Consider the following 20,617-nt stretch of genomic DNA (forward strand, 5'->3'; position numbering starts at 1 on the left):
AAGGCTTTATTGCCGAATCTCAGTGGAGAGGGAGTGACTTTGAGTCCCCCAGTTGGCATGACCTCTCCAAGACCCGGAAACAGTAACGCTTCGCTATGGAGGTCGACAGTGGAAATGCCCGAAGTGGGTTAGGATTTTCACGCGATCCGAGGCGGTCCTGGCGCAGCATTGACTCCGGATAATAAACCAACTGGGGGATTGGAGAATGAGCTCTTCCCCCCCGAAGATATCTGGAGCAGTTTCTGTGGAGAAATTGGACCTGGTGAAGCCAAACAATGTCACAATGGACGCACTATGGGAAGTGCTGCAGAGTGTGAATAACTCTCTTATTCAGATGTCAAAAATTTTTTGGAATAAATATGTGATTATATCAATACTTATCTAACAAAATGGAAGTCCAAGATAAAAAAAATAAAGACTTTAATTTCGGAAATGGTTTCTCTACGAAAATCAGTTAATCTGGTAATGAAGGACAATTATGTTTCTTGTAAACAATCGGAACTTCTGGAGAACCAATTAAGGAAAAATAACTTGAGAAAGATAAATTTTCCTAAAATACCCTGTATATAGAGTTATATTATTAGTGACTTTTGCCTTTGATTTAGATAGGAACAATGTTTTGGAATTGTATTTCCGACATATGGCTGATAGTTTTTTTGGGTTCAAAGATAAATATATTTCCTGACATATCAAGGGAATCGCAGACTAGGAGGTGTGAACTCTTGGCTTTTAAGCCAAGAATCATTGCCCTAGGTGGGACCTTCCTAGAGCGATTCCCTTGTAAGTGTTTTATTTCCTGATTACTTATTTGTTGAACCCAGGAAATTATAAGAGTTTGTAGAGTTAAAAGAACAGATGAAGAACCCTCTGCAGCAACTTCCTTTAAGTTACCACTGTACCGGCTGCAATTACCGATTAACCTTCCTCCCTCAGAAAATATGAATTGTAAGATTAACCATTCCGTGTTTTTCTTATTTTCTTTGAGATAGTTTTCCTGATCTTGGATCCCCCAATTGTGGATAATAATGTGGACTAATAAAGATGATATTTTTCCTTAATGTTTGTTTTAATTGATATTTTCTCTTCTCTTTCCCATTTATGTATTGGACATAAATGTAATATAAAATGAATAAATAAAATAATTAAAAAAAAAAAAAAAAGAAGCGCAATCCATTAATAACTACCATACTCTGGAAAGTGTCGCAGGATGATAGCTTAACCTCTAGTGTCTCTAGGGTCCTCTTCATCCAGTGGACATGCCCTAGCAGAATGCAGAGTGCCTCTATGGTGCATGTACCGTGGCTTGTGTGTTTGCTGAGACGCATGTACTGTGGAATGTGTATTTGTTTGAGATGCATGTACAGTGGCGTGTATGTTTGCTGAGACGCATGTGCCATAGCATGCGTTTGCTAAGTGATTATGTACAATGGACTGAGTGTACTATTCACCAAGCCTGTTTGCTAATCAAACTGCTATGCTGATGAAATCAGACCACACGATTCAAAGTGTACTACTAAAATGAAATCCATCATACTGCAACTACGCTGGTGGGGAGCACCATTCTGTGCCTTTCATGGATGCATATAAGCAAATACCTACTTGATAAAGCGCCTGGTGTCTTGAGGTGAATGCTATAAACACTTTGCAGTGTAATCCGTAATCGTACAGCGTAAACTGAACACTGAAAGCCATATATCTAATAAAACTGAACACTAAAAGCAGTGTTTCAAAGAAAACTACTGTGCTGATGAAACCGAATTTTGTTCAGATTTCTGTACCATATCAGCGTATCTTTTCATAAAGATTACATAAAACTGGTGTAGTCCAGTAACCGAGTGGGGAAATTTTCCTGATATGAACAACTGCGGACTACGTGATTAAAATGGTGTTATTCCCCAAGTGGCTCTATGTGCTGCAGACCATTCCGATTTGGCTACAACGGAAAGACTTGCAGTATTTTTACAAATTAGCATCAAAGTTTTGCTGGAGGGGCAAGAAGCCTAGGATCCGCTTCTCACGCTTAATGGGCAGCTGGAGCCAGGGAGGGGTGGGTATACCAGATCTAGAACTATACAATCGGGCATGCCAATTGCGTTACTTAGGAGATTGGTGCTTGGGTACACAGCGGTACACCCCTACAGTGCTGGAGGCGGCATTTTGGGAACCTTATCAATTTTTCTCGCTTTTACATCACAAAACATGTGATCTACTGGAAGGACTAGGCAAAAGTGTGCTGTTGCGTCTGCTCCGAGAGGTGTGGGGAGTGCTTATACGGCAGCTAGGGGGGGGACCTAGCAGTAACGGACCTGTTAACAGTATGTGGGAATTGTGAATTTTTACCAGGCTTGTCGAGCCGATATTTTGTTGAATGGGCAAAACGGGATATTTCCAGTCTGGCACATCTGGCGGGTGGAGATGGGCAGCCCCTCACGGAACAGGAATTAATGGGAAAGGTAGGTGACTCCTGGGGTACTAGATTTGCTATAAGGCAAGTGCGACACTATGTCAATTCTCTACCAGGAGACCCTCTGAGAACTCAGCTGGGGGATAAAGTACGGGATTTCTTTTACTCTGTAGGTGAGGGCGAACTCACAATATCCTTGCTCCATAAGACACTATCAGGATGGTGGCCCCCCAGGGATTATAGTCTGTTGAAAAGGGCTTGGAAAAGGAATTGGGATTCGCAGTAACATCATGGGATATCACTAAATCAATAGCATGTATACCCCTGTTAGTATCAGATGCTCGCTTGAGAGAATGTGCCTATCGCTGTATTCACAGGGAATATGTAACTATAGCTCAATTAGCACATATGGGAGGGGATCGCAATCCAGATTGTCTCAAACATGGAAAGAACCCTGGTACAATGCTGCATATGTTTTGGAGCTGCCCAACCTTGAAAAGGTTTTGGACCCAGGTCTGAGGCTTTTGGGAAGAGTGGCTGGGGCTTCGGATTCTGGGGACAGCTGAACAACTGCTCTTAGATACCCCGGGGTCATTTAGAGGGCAGAATCAATTTGAAACTTTACTGCTTCGTAAGATGAGTTTATTGGCCAGGAAATGCATCTTACAATATTGGACGGTCAAGGATCCTCCAGCATACTGCCATTGGAGAAACCAGTTACATCAGCTGGTATCCTGGGAGGCTGGAGAATCCAGGTTCTCAAAGAAAAAGAGAGTCACATTTTTGGCTATTTGGGGCCCTTATTTGCGAAGCCTAAGCCACAGAGGTCACAGTTTACTTTTAAATGAAGGGTGAACTCCACAGGCTATCCAGGTCGGGGGGGGGGGGGAGGATAGGTACAACCGATGGAAAATAATAAAAATGTTGAAATATAAAATTCTACAATGTTGTATGTTAGTTAGCAACTTGTTGTATAGTTACATCGCGGTTTGATGTATGTTATATGCAGAGGCATGTATGACATTGTTTATGCTGCTGCAGTACTAATAAAAATCGTTTAAACACAGAGAGGCATATTTTCAAAGCACTTAGCCTCCCAAAGTTCCATAGAAACCTATGGAACTTAGCCTTCCAAAGTGCTTTGAAAATATGCCTCATAGTGAATGTCAAGCGGGCAGGGTACTGAAGCACATATTTAGCACCCACAGATTTAAGGCTCACATGCATTTCTAAAAAAGATTTGCATTTCCTTGCCATTGTTTTCGAAATTGGAACAATCAGAATTCTTTTCCCTTTGAATTGTAAGTTAGTAAGAGTACTGCTGCAGTCAAAATTTGCAGAACCTGTGGAAATCTTAGTAGCTTAGCTACAGCTGGTCTTGGATGAGGAAGGCCTACCTTCTTTTTCGTAGGAGTGTGATGTGCTCTCTCAAATTGAAAAGGGAAGATCAGTAGAGATGCGTAATATCTCCAGAAGACAATCTTGTAGAAAACAAACCATGTCAGACCCCTCAACACCTTCGTTGATTAGAAAGGTCTTCAATCTCTTGCTCTAATTTTCGGATCTGCTTTAGTGTCTGCTCATGGTTTTGTGCCATATGGAGATCCGTCTGGTCAGCTCTTTTTCGACCCAACCCTGGAAGGCTGATAAAGAGTTGGTGAGATTTTGCAAATCAGTTTTTAATTCACACGTAACTGCATACTTTTGAGGTGAGAACACGCAGAGCACGTAGTTCTTCAACAAGCAGGTCCAAAGATTAAGGAGGAGATTTCCCAGCAGCCATTTTGTCCAGAGATGGGGGATCACGTTTTATGCGCTTCGTGCCCACAGGAATCAGGTTCAACGTCTATGATTTGCCCCGATTTTGTCACTGATATCATAGGAAGGTTTAAAGATAAGAGCAGTACACTTTTAAAATAAAAAAAGCTGTATAAAAAAGGAGCAGAAGATTCAAGCCATCATCTCGATGCACGGCTCAACAGCGCCGCCACCCCCCCCCCCCCCCCTTGCAAAATGTGGTTTTAGATAAATTGCATTGAATGAGGCAAAATAGAATGTATTTTCAAATTTTGCAAACCTTACTGAAATATACACTATAACAGATTTAAAAATGAGATTTCACACAGGCATAGCCCTTATCCATATAACAGTTCCCACACTCTCAAAGCTTTTCTTAAAAATAAATATTATGGAAGAGTGGACCGGGGGGAGATCAGGCTAGTGCGGGTCCTTTGGAAAGTGTGGAGTTAACCGCTTTCCTAGACGACTCAACAGATAACATCTCAGCTAGGACCACCCTTCTGGTTACTTTTCATGAAGGCGGTAAGTCTGCAGTTTTAAAGGCTTATTTCAGGAAGAAAAACCTATGCATTTTTGCGGGAAGCCCATACGTGTTTTTCCAGAATACTCAGATGTTAAAGAAGGCCTTTTCGGAAGTAAAGACTTGAGTTATAGTTCCAGGAGCTACTTTTTTTTATACTTCCCCTGTAAATGTTAAGGTTTCATTTCAGAGGATGCAGTACTTTATAATGAGTGATTATTGGGAAGGTTGGAGAAAGTAGGAAAAAATTCCACTATCTTAGTGAAGAGGTTACTCTCATCAAGGATCCCTATGGTGCAGAAGCTGAAGAAGTGGACTCTGGTCCTTAAAACCTCATGACTCAAGAAATGAGTTAGTCTTTGAGATGCCACCTGCCTGTCAATCTGGAGCTGATAAATTATATATGCTGTTCACTACAATACAGACGCCAAAGAAAGTCACCTATTATTTGTAGTTTATAGTTTATTTGCACTTACTATACCGTCCATGCTAACTTTCAGATCTGGGTGGTTTACAGGGTAAAAACAGGTATATTGCAGAGCTTTTTAAACATACATCAGCTTGGACTATCTCTGTTTTAAATCTTAAGCCTCTTTGAGCCAGATGCACTAAACAATCGTTAGAGCCCTTCCCTTAGCGAATCGGTAAGGAATGGGCATACATTAAGGAAAGGGAATGCAAATGAGCTGCTCGTTGTAGCTCACTTGCATTCTCTATTCCATTGTTAAACAGTCGTTATATGCTGGCTGCTCTGCGCATGCCAAATACGCCTCCCTGTGCCGCCTGAAAAACAAAAATGTCCATTTTGGCCCTCATTCCCCCCCCCCTCCCCCCGAAGACGCCGCGCTGTTCACCCCCTACGAAGCGGCTCGATCCACAGGACATGCAGTTGAGGCTGCCCATCCAAAAAAAACATCCATTTTGGCCATCATTCCCCCCGCAATGATAAAAACATCTTTTTTGGCAGTGCTTCACTCAGCTGAGAGACTGTGATTGGCTCAGAGACTTCCTGGTCTCTCAGCTGAGTGAAGCACTGCCAAAAAATACGTTTTTATTATTGCAAGGGGGGAATGACGGCCAAAATAGATGTTTTTTTTAAAGCGGTGCGCTATTTACTTTTGTTGCAGTTTTTGAATCCCGTGGAGCCCCAACAAGAGGTACAAACTTCTCGTTAGATTTTCCAGCGTTAAGGCAATCGGAAAAGGTTAGTGCATCTCATTACAATAGGGTTTCTACACAATTTGCTCATCTGCATTCCGTTTTCGTTAGCTGCTACCGTCGTCGGAAAAAGGTTTAGTGCATCTGGCCCTCTATCTGTTTTAAACAGATTGCAAATTAATTGGCAACTTAAACTGAGTGAAATTGGCAAGTATGAGGGCTTTTAGCACGCTACATAAAACCGCTAGTGAAGTGATACATATATAGATTTATAAGGATGATACACTTTAATGACAAAAGTAAATACACAGTAAACACAAATCTTATAACTATTCGCAAAGTACTCACTTGTAGCCATGATGTCTGGAGTACACGGGGATATTCCATGATCCACAGCCCATCTGTAAGCACCGTCTCCAACTAGAAAGCTAAGTTTCATAATAACAGTATTATTTTAAAATGTTTAGACAATTGGATTCTCCAACTCCACTAAATTTGCTCTTTTTATCTAACCCTAAATAAACAAGACTTTTTGCAAGACTTCCCTAACTTGTCTATTCCTAAATTTAAAAAAAATTATCTCATGATTTAGGGTGCAACAATTTTCAAAGTGTTCCACAATGTGATGCATACCAGCATAACACTTCATGCTTTAACAACCATTTGTAAAGGGGTTAAGTGCATAGTAACATGATCGGGCAGTAAAGAGGTTAAACGCATGCTTGATCAAAGCAGTAAGCACTTGTCTGTACTCAATGCAGAAAAGGATTCTCCCCTTTCACAATACTGGATTGGTGAGGAATGAATATTGTCTTCTGCACATACTAGTAAAAAAGGCCCGTTTCTGAAAGAAATGAAACGGGCGCTAGCAAGGTTGTCCTCTAATGGCAATTATGTTTTTAAAGCGTGTAAGCTCGGCCCTTCTGTCTCTCTCAGCTCTGGTCCCATCCTCATTTCCTGTTTCCGCAAGGGCAGGACCAGAGCTGAGAGAGAGAGAAGGGCCGAGGCTGAACGCTTTTTACCGTTGCTGCCGGCCGCCGTAACCCCGACGTGGTAAGTCAAGATGACTTTTAAAATTCGGAGGGAGGGGGCCTGGAACTGGAAGGGAAGGAGGGAGGAAGGGAGGGACGACGACCCTGGAACTCGGAGGGAGGGAGGGAGGGGAGACCCTGGAACTGGGAGGGAGGGAGAGATGGAGAACGTTGGAGGAGAGTGACGTCAGGAGATGGTTACGAACGCAGGCAGAGACATTGGAACGTTGCAGGAGCAAATTATTATATTAGAAATCAGAAGTCATAGAAGCAGGGATCGATGTAGTGTTATGTTTTGTTTTAATGTTTTTAATTTCTTTTTTTCTGTATTTCTTCATAAACAACCTTGATTATTCTTTAAAAGGTGGTATATTAAGTTCAATAAACTAACATATTTGAAGCTGTTAAATTACATGCAAACTGTGAGAAATTGTAGGATGACCTTGAGAGGCGGCAAGACCAGGTATCCAAATGGTTGATGGAATTTAATATGAATAAATACAAAGTGATGCACATTAATAAGAACCTCCCAAATCATAGCTATACAATGCTAGGTTCCACATTAGGAGTCACCACTGTGAAAAAGGATTTAGGTGTCACTGTGAAATCTTCTGCTCAGTGTGCGGCAGTGGTCAAAAAGGCAAACAGAATGTTAGGAATAGGAAAGGACATAGGCGGTCGGTGGCCCAACTGTTTGGGGAGGCTAAAGGGGCGGGGCTGGGGTGGGGCCAGGGGTGGAGCTTAAATCCATAATTGTCTGATAACACACAGAAAAATAAATACCTTTTATTAAATTTAGATATTAGCTATGTATCATATGTCAAAGAATAAAGTGGTTGCTCAAGGCATATACTAACCACAATCGCTCAACTGCAAAACACTATGCACAAATTTGTGCAAAAACACACTCAGAACCGACGCAAGCCCTGAGCCCAGCAGATGCAGGACTCGATACTGGAACCCTCGTGCACTGCTCACAGAGGTCTGAGCTACTACTACTACTTATCATTTCTATAGCACTACTAGACGTACGCAGCGCTGTACACTTGAACATGAAGAGACAGTCCCTGCTCGACAGAGCTTACAATCTAATTAGGACAGACACACAGGCCAAACAAGAGAAGCTCAGTATTAAACTTCAGTTGCTTCTGATCATTATCCAACTCCTGGGGGCACCTACTATGGGCTTTAGGTTAGGTTTTGGAGTCATCTCAAAGGAAAGTCCTTTCTGTGAATCAATCTAGCTACAACCAGAATCCCTTCCCACCCTTCTTCACTGCAGACTGACATTCAGCTTTGGCCAGCACCTAGCAGCTGACTTAAGACGTGGTGCAGACCAGGTGAATCCAACTGTTTAAACAAGCCACATCAGCAAGGCCAAGGCCCCCATGCAGGTAGAGACACTTACAGATGGGGATGGCAGACACGATGAAGGCGTTTCCAAAGAACAGAGCCGACGACTTGGCAGACAAGTTCCTGCTGAAGTCCTGAAGTAGCAGATCCTCCTCGGACTGCTGCTTGTTGCTGCCTTTCGGAGCCATAATGGGACCCAGTACCACTCCACCGACCCAGAGAAAGACACGCCGGCAAGGAAAGAGGAACGCAGTAAGTTCCTGCCCAAGCAATACCCGGCCGGCCGACTGAGCAAGCATGCGCAGTACATGCTTATTTCCTCCACGGCCAGCTTTTGAGGCAGGAGTGCGCGCTAAAGACCAACCTCTTTGCTAAAGACCTGTTAGCATTCCTGCTGGAAGAGGTGGGGGGGACGAGTGAGCCCGCGTCTGTCAGTCAAGAAGTCATTTCCTGTAGGAGGTAGCTGTTTTGTGTCCAAGGAAGCAGCTTTGAACATCGTGACTGTGAGGGTTATTCATTGGAGCTGTGGTGGTTGGTAGAAGCTTAACGTGTTTTAGTAAAAGGGCGGACTGGCTGGGGAGGCTTAGCCTCCCCAAGCCTCTTATACTGGGCGCCTATGGGAAAGGAATAGAGAATAAAACGAAAAATATAATGCTTCTGTATTGCTCTAAGGTGAGAGTACACACCTTAGTATTGTGTGCAATTCTGGTCACCATATCTAAAAAGAGATGTAGTGGAACTAGAATAGGTACAAAGAAGGGCGACCAAAAAGATTAAGGGGATGGAAGATTATCACATAAGGAACGGATAAAGAGGTTATGGCTCTTTAGACTGGAGAAGAGATGGCTGAGGAGATACGATAGAGGTCTATAAAATCCTGAATGGGGTAAATCAGGTAAACATAAATCAACCGTTTACTCTTTCAACAAGTACAAAGACTAGGCGATATTCCATGAAGTTACATAATAGAACTTTTAAAACTGATAACAGAAAATAGGCTTTCACTCAGCATACAGTTAAAACTCTGGAACTCATTGTCAGAGCAAATAGTAAAAGCAATTAATGTACAGTAGTTGAGTTTTAAAAAAAAAAAAAACCATTTTGACAAATTCCTGGAGGAAAGTTTATAAACCTTTAAGGTAAATCTGTGGAAAGCTACTGCTTACCCCTGAGGTTACGTAAAATGGAATCTTGCTACTTTATCAGACTCTGCCAGATACTTATGGCCTTGATTGGCCACTCTTGGAAATAGGATGCTGGGCTAGATGGGCCCTTGGTCTGACTCAGTAGGGCAACTCTATATTTTTATGTACCTGCGTCCTCTGCCCAAACTCCGCCCACTGGCAAAGTATGTTCCATGAAATCATAGTCAACATTCTATAAGAACTCATTAAAGTGTATAATTGGCCACTTATGCATGTTCTTGCCAAATAAAATTAGGTAGCTCCTTATAGAATTGACTCCAAAAAGCAAAACCTGCACAGAATTCTGAAAATCAGCACAGCAACGTAATATTCATTGATTTGCCAGACCACCGTTGATAAAAACATCATGGCAGTTTACATTAGCTGCAATGTACAAAAGCTTGTTAAAAAAAATAGCAAAATACATACATACATATAGAAACAACAAAATATACAATCCAATTAAGAGAAAGAAAAATATTAATTTATTTTTTTTTTCAGATATTTGCTATACCACCTTTACATCTTCAAGGTGTTTTACAAAGTACAATACAGCCTTAATGGAAGACAAACAAAATACAAAATATATATATAAACAAACACAGAAGGCAGAAATTTAATTTCTACAACAATAAATTATCCTTAGACAAAAATCAGAAAAAGAAGAGGAGCAATTTAAAAATTTACTCAACGAAGTTAAAAAAAAACTTGTCTAAAAAGCCAAGTTTTAACTCCTATTTTAAAACTCTTATATGATGAATCTAAATGAAGTCCAAGCAGAAGTTTCACAGTGTAGGAGCAATACAGCTAAACACAGTGTCGTGATGTATCCAACCAAAGTTTTTTACGATGAGGCACAATCTGTAAATTTTGTTGTACAGATCTTAAACATTTGAGAAGGATAATAGGACAGAAGTATATGCAAATAAACTGGTATCCCTATAAGATAAGCTTGATAAGCCAACATTCAAATGCTGCTTTGCCACTTTTTAGACATTTTTCTCTTTCGAAAATGGAGCCCAATAGTGTACACTGATGTACAAATATCATTAATTCCATTATTTCATTATTTATTGTTCATAAGCTAGTCATGTATTGCTTATTTTTTAAGTTTATTTTTAGTACATTAATAATTTAGTTGTTTTTTTTTTAATGTGTTTTATCTATAGACTCCTGATGCAGGCATTTTGCCACCCTTTCTTGAGGCCCACTGTGCTGTTTTTTGCTGTTCTTTGTCCACTGCACTTCAGATTTCCTCTCTATTACCCTTTAGTAGGGTAACACATGTAAATATAATCAGATAAGCTTTAATGGTAAAGCAGCCATGAAAAAAAAAAGCATGTCCTATGTTAAACAATATTTCCCTCCACAGAGAATGGAGAGGCAATGCATGAAAAAAAGTGTGCAACGTTCATTAGCAACAGCACCACCTTTTGACTAATATCAACGAAAGCCTGAAACACAAGACTGTCCCTTCTCAGTTTTTTCACTAAGACTGACAACCTTTACAATTGGGGAGGGGGGCAGGCGGGAGAAGCGGTTAAAACCCTTGCCATCTGATCCTATGCACCCTGAACATGACTTTCCAAAAATATGTTATTGCTCATGAAGTATGCAAAACTATGCTCACATGTGTACTTCTCCATTCAGAGCTAAGGCTTATATAATACTAGTAAAAAAGACGCCCATTTCTGGAGCAAATGAAATGGGCGCTAGCAAGGTTTTCCTCCCCAACACCCCCCCCTTCACACTCCCTCCCTACCCCTTCATCGTTCCGACGCCATTGCTCTGCACCTCCTGAGCACCGTACGCCATTGCTCCGCCCTCAGTGTGTGACACCATTGCTCCACCCTCGACGTCATCACGTTTGACGCGAGGGCGGGGCCCCAAGGCTTGGCGATTTTGGTGGCTTTACCACCACGAACCCTTCGAACCTGTCTTGAAGGAAGTGACGGAAGTGACGTCAGTGTCTTCAGAATGTTGAGGGTGAGTTTTATTATATAAGATGTCTATTGTTAAACTCTGGAGTGCTTCTTAATTGTTAAAAATGATGCCAAAATAACTGTTCCTAGTAATAATAAATGTGAGTAGTTTGTGATACTCCACAAATCAGTACAGTCAAGGGTCAATATGCTGTTGCTAGTGATATTTCAGGACCAAGATGTGGCAGAATGTCCTGGGAGGGGAGGGGGCGAGTTATCAATGTGGGCTTCCGTTAAAGGCATATTATTTTACTGTTAACCCCAGTTATTAGTAGCTAGGTCTCACTGCATAAAATGGGACCTTTAGCCCATGTTGATAACTTCCCCCCTAAATGGTAATTATATACCACCACCTCAGATATAAACTTTACAACTTCATATCTCAAATCAGTCAATCTTAGCGGCTAACTTGACCTAATATGCCTTTAAGGTAGTTTCTCCAATATAATATTAATGGTAAAAATCAAACCTTCTGCAATTTATTTTAATAATGCTTCTTGTACTTAATAGTAGGAATGCATTCTGGAAACATTTACTAAAAAAAAAAAAATTCATACTGAAATCCACATTTTTTTTTATTTTAACCAGCACATTATAATACCTTCTAATAAAATACAGAGAGAATGCTGATGTTTATTCATACAGAACACCGCAATGGTGTCCTTTTTGCTATGCACATGCACTTTCACAACGACCATTTTTCAAAATATCCTCATGCTCTTGACTTTAATAAGCTCCAAAGGCAAGTTACTGGCACAGATTTAGTTTTAGGCAGGAGATCAAATACATTTAAATGTTCCCTTTTTTTTTTTTTTTTTTTTACTTTTTCATACTTCACCTTTTGATAAATGTGGATGATAATGTAGGTTTATGTGGTACAGTGGTTTTGCTAAACATTTAAAAATTTGGCCAAAACCCTTCAATGGTGGCTTGCCAAAATAAGATAAGACTTCAGTTTCCAATTTAAATCCTAAGTTGTTTAACATTATTGTGGCCAATAGACAAAAGGCTTCATAACTCATTACACCCATTTCCTCAGAATTCACAAAAATGTAAAAGTTCAGCTTGTACACAAAGTATATTTTTCCAAAAAGAAAAAAAATCAAGTACATGCCAAGGTTTTAAAATATGGTGGTCAGGAACTTCTTAAATATGGTATGAATCATTCTTCTCTGAGGCAGATTTACAAGTCAATTATTTTCAATCAAAATATCCAAGATAAAATTGGTAATGACACAAATATCCATTTAAACAAGGAGAGAGAGAAATTAACACTGCAGCCAGCGATACCTTCTGTCCACAGTTATACTAAGAGCAAGGAACAAAGCCCATTTCATCTCCCATAAAGCCCAAAGTGTAATCACCAGCATCAGCACTCAACACAGCAAGGTAACTTATAGACATTATACTTATAAAAAAGCAAAAGAGGAAAGCAGAATTAAACAATTACCAAGGTGGAATTCTGCCAGCAGAGAGTTTTCCTTTCTGCCCTTCACACAGCAATCGATTTGCAGCAGACACAGGATTCTTGATGCCTAAAAGAAAAAGATAATACAACATGCAAAATAAAAAGAAGACAGAGTGGAGCAGTAGCCTGGTGGTTAGAGCAGTAGGCTGAGAACCAGGGAAACTGCTTCATGTGACTTTGGGCAACTCACTAACTTCTCCTTTGCCTCAGGTACAAACTTAGATTCTAAGCCCTTTTGGGACAGGAAAGTACCTACTGTACCCAAATACAACTTGTCTTGAACTATTACTAGAAAGACACGAGCAAAATTTTAAGTCCAATGAATTAAGTGCTGTACTCAAATACTGATCCTCATAAAAAAGCTATACAATCTTCCAATGGTGCCAATATAGATCTCATCTGCTGTTCAGCAGATATGGTAGGAGGAAATATTGAGACAAATATTCAAAATGGTTTATATATGAAGTGGCAGCCAAATAAAATGTATAAACTTCATATCTGTGAAATTTCAGCAGCACTATTCCTCTCATTCTATAACAAGCTGCCTAAATGTAAACGCCTTTTATAGAGCACTGCCATCTATGCGGGTAGGTGTATAGTTATGCTGGGGTGGAACAAGCTAAACACATTGCACAAATGCACACAAACAATAAATGCAGAAACTGTGGTGTGAAAAGTAAAAATAGTAGTCAAATAATGACTTCAAATACATATAACAATAAAAGGAACATGAAACATAATAAATAAAATATGTATAAAATAACCAGATCTAAATTGCTATTTTGTACAAAAATATAAAAATATGCAAACTATATAAAATCATATAAAGCCAAATAAGCATCAAGGTATTGTAAATAATCAAATCTGTCCCAAAAGTATTAGAGGCTGAACATTTCTTAGCCTTTGCCTTCCCCAAGGGTCTTACTTGGAAGGAAATGATGCTAAGGTGTAACAAGCCAAATCAACCACTTAGGGCTCAGTGTCCAAGAGGAGGGAGCCAAGTGCTTAAGAGAGAGATATACTTCTGCTGCAAACTGACTGCAAGTGCTTGCTCCATTCCCATAAGGTTTTGTCGAGACGCAGTTTTTTGTATTGCATGGCTACTAAAATGTAACATTTCTGAGGGCGTGGCAGCTTTTCTGGGAGTGGTGCTACCTCTTGAGTACTTAGCTCCCTCCTCTTGTGCACTGAGCCCTAAATGGTTAATTGGCTTGTTCCATCTTAGCACTGTTTCCTTCCAAACAAGACCCTTGGGACAAGCTGAAAAATGTTGAACACCTGATCCTTTTGGGACAAATTTGAGTGTTACCCCTCAAAGTTGGGTGCAGATCACAGATCTGCACGTAAACCAATTGGCTAAACAGGGGATAATCAATTATTAGTTTGTTTCATTTATTACAAATTTGATATGTTCAGTGTTTATCATTCATTAATAAACAGATTTACAAAAAAAAAAGAAGTGCTAATCTGTAAATATTACATTTTAGCAGCCATGCCATACAAAAAACTGTGTCTCAATAAAACCTTATGGGAATGGAGTAAGCACTTGCACTCAGTTTGCACAAGAAGTATATCTCCCTATTAAGCACTTGGTTCCCTCCTCTTGGACATCGAGCCCTAAGTGGTTGATTGGCTTGTTCCATCTTAGTACTGCTAATTGGCAGTCATTAGTAGTTGCATACAGATCTGCCCTTATGCCCTATTCTATAATCTGTGCACCTAACATGTGCAACTGCAAAGAGGACAGACTCAGGGAACGGGCATGGGTGGGTCAGGAGCATTCCCAGGATTTAGGCACCTGGTTATAGAATACTTGCGTTTCCGCACCCAACAGCAGTTGGGCATGAGCATTTACACTAAGCTTTGGCTAGCATAACTGCTTGCATTTAAAGTTAGGCGCAAAATTGCACAGCGAGCTAGTATTCTGTAAAAACAGTTCTGCGCAGAACTGCCTTTATAGAAATCGCATTTAGCACTCATCATCCCAGTGCCTAACTTTGGACAACCTTTACTGAATTTCCTCTCCCATATGAATACCTTGATGCTTGTTTGGCTTTATATGATCTTATGTTATGTTTCTGTGGAAAATAACAATAACTTACATAAAATACAAACCGACCAAATCTACTTATTTCATGTTCATTTTACTGTTACATTTATGTATTTATATGTTGTTAAAGTCATCATTTGAGTACTATATTTTTCATGCTACAGTATCTGCTTTTGCTGTTTGTGTGGATATTTGTGCAATGTTTTTGCCTTTGTTTTACGAGTGCAGGTTTTAAATATTGACCCAATTATTATTAGTATTGAAAGGTCTATGAACTGAAGGAGGATTGCTAGGTTTTATATGTTTGTTTTTTTTTCTTTTTCAAGGTATTTTAGACCTGGATTACATAAAGAAAATCCATGATGAACAAGAACAAATATCCAATGAACCCATCGTCTATCTCTAAGAGTGTCCTGTTTACCAAAGAATGTGGTAAAGGCGGTTAGCTTAGCGGGGTTTAAAAAGGGTCTGGACGGCTTCCTAAAGGAAAACTTCATAGACCATTATTAAATTAACTTGGGAAAATCCACTGCTTATTTCTGGGATAAACATCATAAAATGTATTGAGCTTTTCTGGGATCTTGCCAAGTATTTGTGACCTGGATTGGCCACTGTTGGAAACAGGATACTAGGCTTGATGGACCTTTGATCTGTCCCAGTGTGAAAATACTGTTCTCACATACCAAGGATTTCAAAGGAAAAGCAACAGTTTTTCCAAGTCTACCTGGCTAATAATCTTTTAATGGAATTTTCCTCCAAAATTTGGTCGTCTCTTTTGAGTCCCACTGTGAGTCTGCTTGATCACTTTCTCCAGCAGCAGATCCATAACTTGATCATGTGCTGTGTGAAAAAAAAAGTGCTTTCTATGATTGCCTGAAACTAATAACCAGTAGATTGGAAACAATGTCTTCCATTTAACCATTCACAAATTAAAACAAATCATTCCCTATTTAACTGCTCTACCTCATATTTTATAAACTTCTTTTATACTCCTTTCTCAGTCATCTCTACTCCAAGCTAAAAAGCCCTAACCTGTTTTGATTTACTTCATAACAGAGGTGTTTTATCACCTTGTCATTCCTGTTCCCTTCTCTGAACCTTTTCCAGTTCCACTATATCTTTTTTGAGATGGGATGACCAGAACATCACACAACAAACAAAATGTGACCACACCAGAGACCTGTACAGAGGTAAAATGATATTCTCGGTTTTCTTCTTCATCCCTTTTAAAATAATCCCTAACATTCCATTTGCTTTTTTGGCAGCAGCTGCACACTAGGCAGAAAATTCCAACATACTATCCACGATGACTCAAAGATCTTTTACTTGCACACACAAAAAAAAAAAAATCAACTCAAAACCCAGCATTCTGTACCTATGGTTGTAATTATTTTTTCAGTATCAACATCATTTTGTACTTAACCATATTAAATCATTTTATGTTTCAACAATTTTTATTGATGAGTTCACGTGGTATACAAGTCCATATTAATCAAAATAAATCTGATAACAAATAATTCTATCCTTGTTAATGAACCTGAAACTTCTATCATCAATGTTTTCCAATCTTTTCTCCCCTATCCCTTCCCTCTTGTCTTCTTATATATTTATGATGTGTACATGTATAATTACAGTACAGTTGCATAACTATTAACAATAAACTTTTATATTAAACTCCAATAATTATATCTCGTGTTTTACTCTGTGTACTATCCCAACAGTATTTGCAGGCGGGTCCTCTTAATGTGTTCTTTCAAAGGATTGCTCTCCTAGCTAATAATACACATGTCCCTCCAATATGCATAGAGTATTACCCTTCCTGAATCTATGCATATTAAATCATTTTAAAAGCACCTACACATGGAAATAGTGGCATTTACATATGTAGACGGCCAGATTTCAAGGAAGTGTGTTTTGGATGGGCTAAAAATGTACACATGTATTTCTCATTTTATTATGGGAATACACATTTACATATGTAGGCGGCCAAAACAGAGATTTCAAGGGCATGTGTTTTGGATAGGCTCATTTTACTATGGGAATACGCATACATATCTTTTTTTTTTTTTTTACTTCCCCATCGGCTTTTGCACAAGCTTCAAGGTGTGTGAAAATGTCATAAAGTGCTGGTTTCAGGCAAGGGTTTAAAAGTGGAATTAAGGGAGTAATTTTCCTTACCCCCTGTTTTATTACTATTTTTGCCTCCAAATTTAGGGGTATGTTTACTAAAGTGTGTTAGCGTTTTTAACGTGCCTTTAAAGTTAAGGTGCGTTAAACACTAATGCTCCTATACATTTCTATGGGTGCATTAGCGTTTAACACAATTTAACCGCTAACGCACCTATAGCGCACCTTAGTAAACATAGGCGTTAGATTTTAGAAAACCTTTTGTGGCTTTGCTGGTTAATTAGCGCCATATATACATACAGGTTTATTATATGTGTGTGTTTGCCAGGTCTTTATGTAGTCTAAAAAAGACTGTCGAACAGATATATTCCCTTTCCCACACTGAGATACTATGTAAAATGGGACTTTAAATTTACTTTGCCATTTCGATGCTTCATCGCCTAGTTTGAAAAGAAAAATTGTTCTGCTAGTCCTCATAATGCACATCTGTTTTAATAACTTTGAATAATTTTATGTCATTTGCAAATGTGATTACCTCACTCATTGCTCTTTTCTCCATATCATTTATTAATATGTTAAACAGAACAAGTCATGTGTTTCACATTATTCACATTCTGCTGCATATTCGTATTAATTTAAATGCTGGCGCTGACATTTACATTAATATGGTCACTACAGCCACTGAAAACAGACTCTTAGGTTATTATTCCTATTCTGACAGAAGCAGCTCAAAAATAGTGTAATTTGGGGATCTTCAATGTAAGGTCCATGGATCAACGGCATTCCCTTGAAACCTCTGGGGCAGCTCATGTCATTCTGGGGGGTTTTCCCCTCTACTTTCTGGCTCTACGAAAGCTCATGAAGAAATAGAGAAGTGGATGGTGGAAAGAGCCACATGCTTGAAGAACAAGCCGTTTTTCAATAGACGAAGAGAATGCATTTGGAAATACTCATTTCCTTGAGGATAACCCCAATGAAAAAGTTTGAAAGCAGGCTAGTAAGGACAGTCAACATTGACACACACTAATCAGCAGTATTACAGCCTCATAAAGGAAGATATTTGACAGCTCTCCTTCAGGTCATTTGGATCTAAAGTAGCCCCAACATAAAAATTGGTGAAGACCACTGGTGTAATCAGTCTTTTACTGTCACTGGCAAAACTACTATGTGTCAAGGCAAGCAAGTATCTTAAGGATATTTTTCAATTCACTCAACCAGATTCTCTGAGTGTTTTGAATGCTATTTATTTACCCAGAGGTGTCAAGGTAGTTAATGAGGAAGGTGTCCTTTATTCTATTGCGTCCCCTGATAGTTTAGGTCTATTTTTTAGAATTATCCCAAAATTTGATAACTAAGGGGCCCTTTTACTAAGGCGCTTCGGCGCCTACCCACGTCAAATTAGAACTACCGCCCGGCTACCGTGTGCCCTAGGTGGTAATTCCATTTTTGATGCACGTCCAAAACACATAGTAGAAAATATTTTCTATTTTCTATCACATGGTGCTTACCCAGCGGTAATAGGCAGTTTACACGCGCAGATTACCACCTGGTTAGCATGTGAGACCTTACCACTAACGCAATGGGTGACGGTAAGGTCTCAGGCCAAAAATGGGTGTGCGCTGGTTTTAATTTTGCCGCACGTTCATGTTGCTCCCCCCCCCCCCCCCCCCCACAAAAGGGCCTTTTTCCAGGCGCACTGAAAAACGGACCTGTGCGCATCCAAAACACACGCCTACACCAGCGCAGGCCATTTTTCGACACCCCTTAGTAAAAGGGCCCCTAAAAGAGCTGTTAGTATCCTTTCAAACTAAAGAATAGAAGCAGGTTGTTTTTCAGGGTATATATTCCAAGGAAACATTTATTGTTTTGTGGGCAAGTCGTATAAATGTTTCCTGATGTGGCCAGGGTTACTCATATGAAACCTAAAGTTTTGGCTGTAGGAGCATTTTTATATTTACAATTTCCATGTAACTGCCTGGTCACATAAGGAGAATAAGAGGCATATTTTCAAAGCACTTAGCCTTCCAAAGTTCCATAGAAACCTATGGAACTTTGGAAGGCTAAGTGCTTTGAAAATATGCCTCTAAGTATACTTTTTTGGACCCTACTCATTTAGAAAACTTTCTTAAAGAAAGTGTAGATACAGCATTCTTATTCCATTTCAAATATTTCTGCAGATGAGGTTAAGTATAGAGGGTTTAAATATTTTGGCTTATGTATGACTTTTGCTTATTCAGATTTTTTCCTTTCTTTTTTTACCTTCTTTCCACTTGTCAGTGAGTTAAAGAGCTTTTTCATAACATGGACATGTTGCATATTTATGAGCTTGTTTAATTCTTTTTCTGTTTTCCTGCATTTGCCTTTGTACATTTCTTTGAAATGTATATAAGATAATTATAATAAAAAAGATATTTTAATTTCTGGAATAGATGTTGACTTACTTTGGGCATATCATGATTTAAAGAAAAATCTGCTTCCTTGGCCAGCTAGATGGTTCAGAAACAATAACGTCACCAAGTTCAATTCCAGTGCTTGGCTTCTGCTTTTCAAATCAGAAGCCTGGAATACCATAAAGGTTTTTCTTACAGCCCTGGCTACAGAAAGAGTGTGTGAGTGTGAGTGTGTGAGTGTGAGAGTGTGAGTGAGAGTGTGTGAGTGTGTGTGAGTGTGAGTGAGTGAGTGAGAGAGAGTGTGTGTGTGTGTGTGTGTGTGTGTCAGTCACTTCACAACAGTGACACCTACTGGCTAGGTTCAGGGTATTTTCGAATCGACATACAGTAAAACATACCACTCAGTGCTCCAACAGCGCCAAAACTTAAAGATTTTCCATCCATTATACTAGCATCACACTCTATCTCCCCAAGAAGGTTCAGATTGGATCCCATTCCTGCATTTGTGAAAGGAGAATCCTAAAAAGAGAAAAAGTACAGCAGCGCAAGTAGTAAGAAGTAATTAGAACATAATTACACTAGAGAATATGTCCCAAAAGAAGTCACTATGTTGTATATATATTTTACTGTTTTTAGCCGACCTAATTCAGGAACAGTTATGCTCATGCTCAGTGTAGGTAGGATAGGAAGAAAGCTAGATATAGGAAAAAAGCTGGTGACATTACACTGCCCACATTTCTACTAAGACTCACAGAGCAATCATAGAAGTCACAATTTCAGGCCAGCAACCTGACAGCGAATGTCACAGATAATACTGAGGGAATGAATAAGCAGTACATCTCAGCAGCAAATTATTAGCTCTCACACAATGAAAGATTTGAATCTGTACAGAAGACAGGCAGAACAACCCCTCTCTTCAAGTCACTTCACTGGCTCCCTCTCCATTTCCATATACAGGTCAAACTCCTCTTACTGACTTACAAGTGCATTCATTCTGCAGCTCTTCAATCTCTCTCCACTTTTATCCCTCCCATATACCCTTCCTCAGGAGATCACCTCATCGGATAAGACTCTCTTGTCTGCATCCTTCTCCTCCACTGCTAACTCCAGACTCCATTCCTTTTATCTTGCTGTACTGTATGCCTGGAAT

The 20,617-nt window shown here is 39.6% G+C and overlaps 1 protein-coding gene across 1 annotated transcript in view; it reads right to left on the minus strand.

Moving 5' to 3' along the window:
- Positions 1-20,617, minus strand: part of TASP1 (taspase 1) — a 317,359-nt gene that overhangs the window by 249,973 nt on the left and 46,769 nt on the right. Inside the window, 3 exon segments of the mRNA XM_030196341.1 lie at positions 6,231-6,310; positions 12,883-12,967; positions 19,866-19,986. Of these exon segments, the coding sequence (XP_030052201.1) occupies positions 6,231-6,310; positions 12,883-12,967; positions 19,866-19,986 (286 nt within the window).

This window comes from Microcaecilia unicolor, chromosome 3 (genome assembly GCF_901765095.1).
Source record: "Microcaecilia unicolor chromosome 3, aMicUni1.1, whole genome shotgun sequence".
NCBI classification, from domain to species: domain Eukaryota; kingdom Metazoa; phylum Chordata; class Amphibia; order Gymnophiona; family Siphonopidae; genus Microcaecilia; species Microcaecilia unicolor.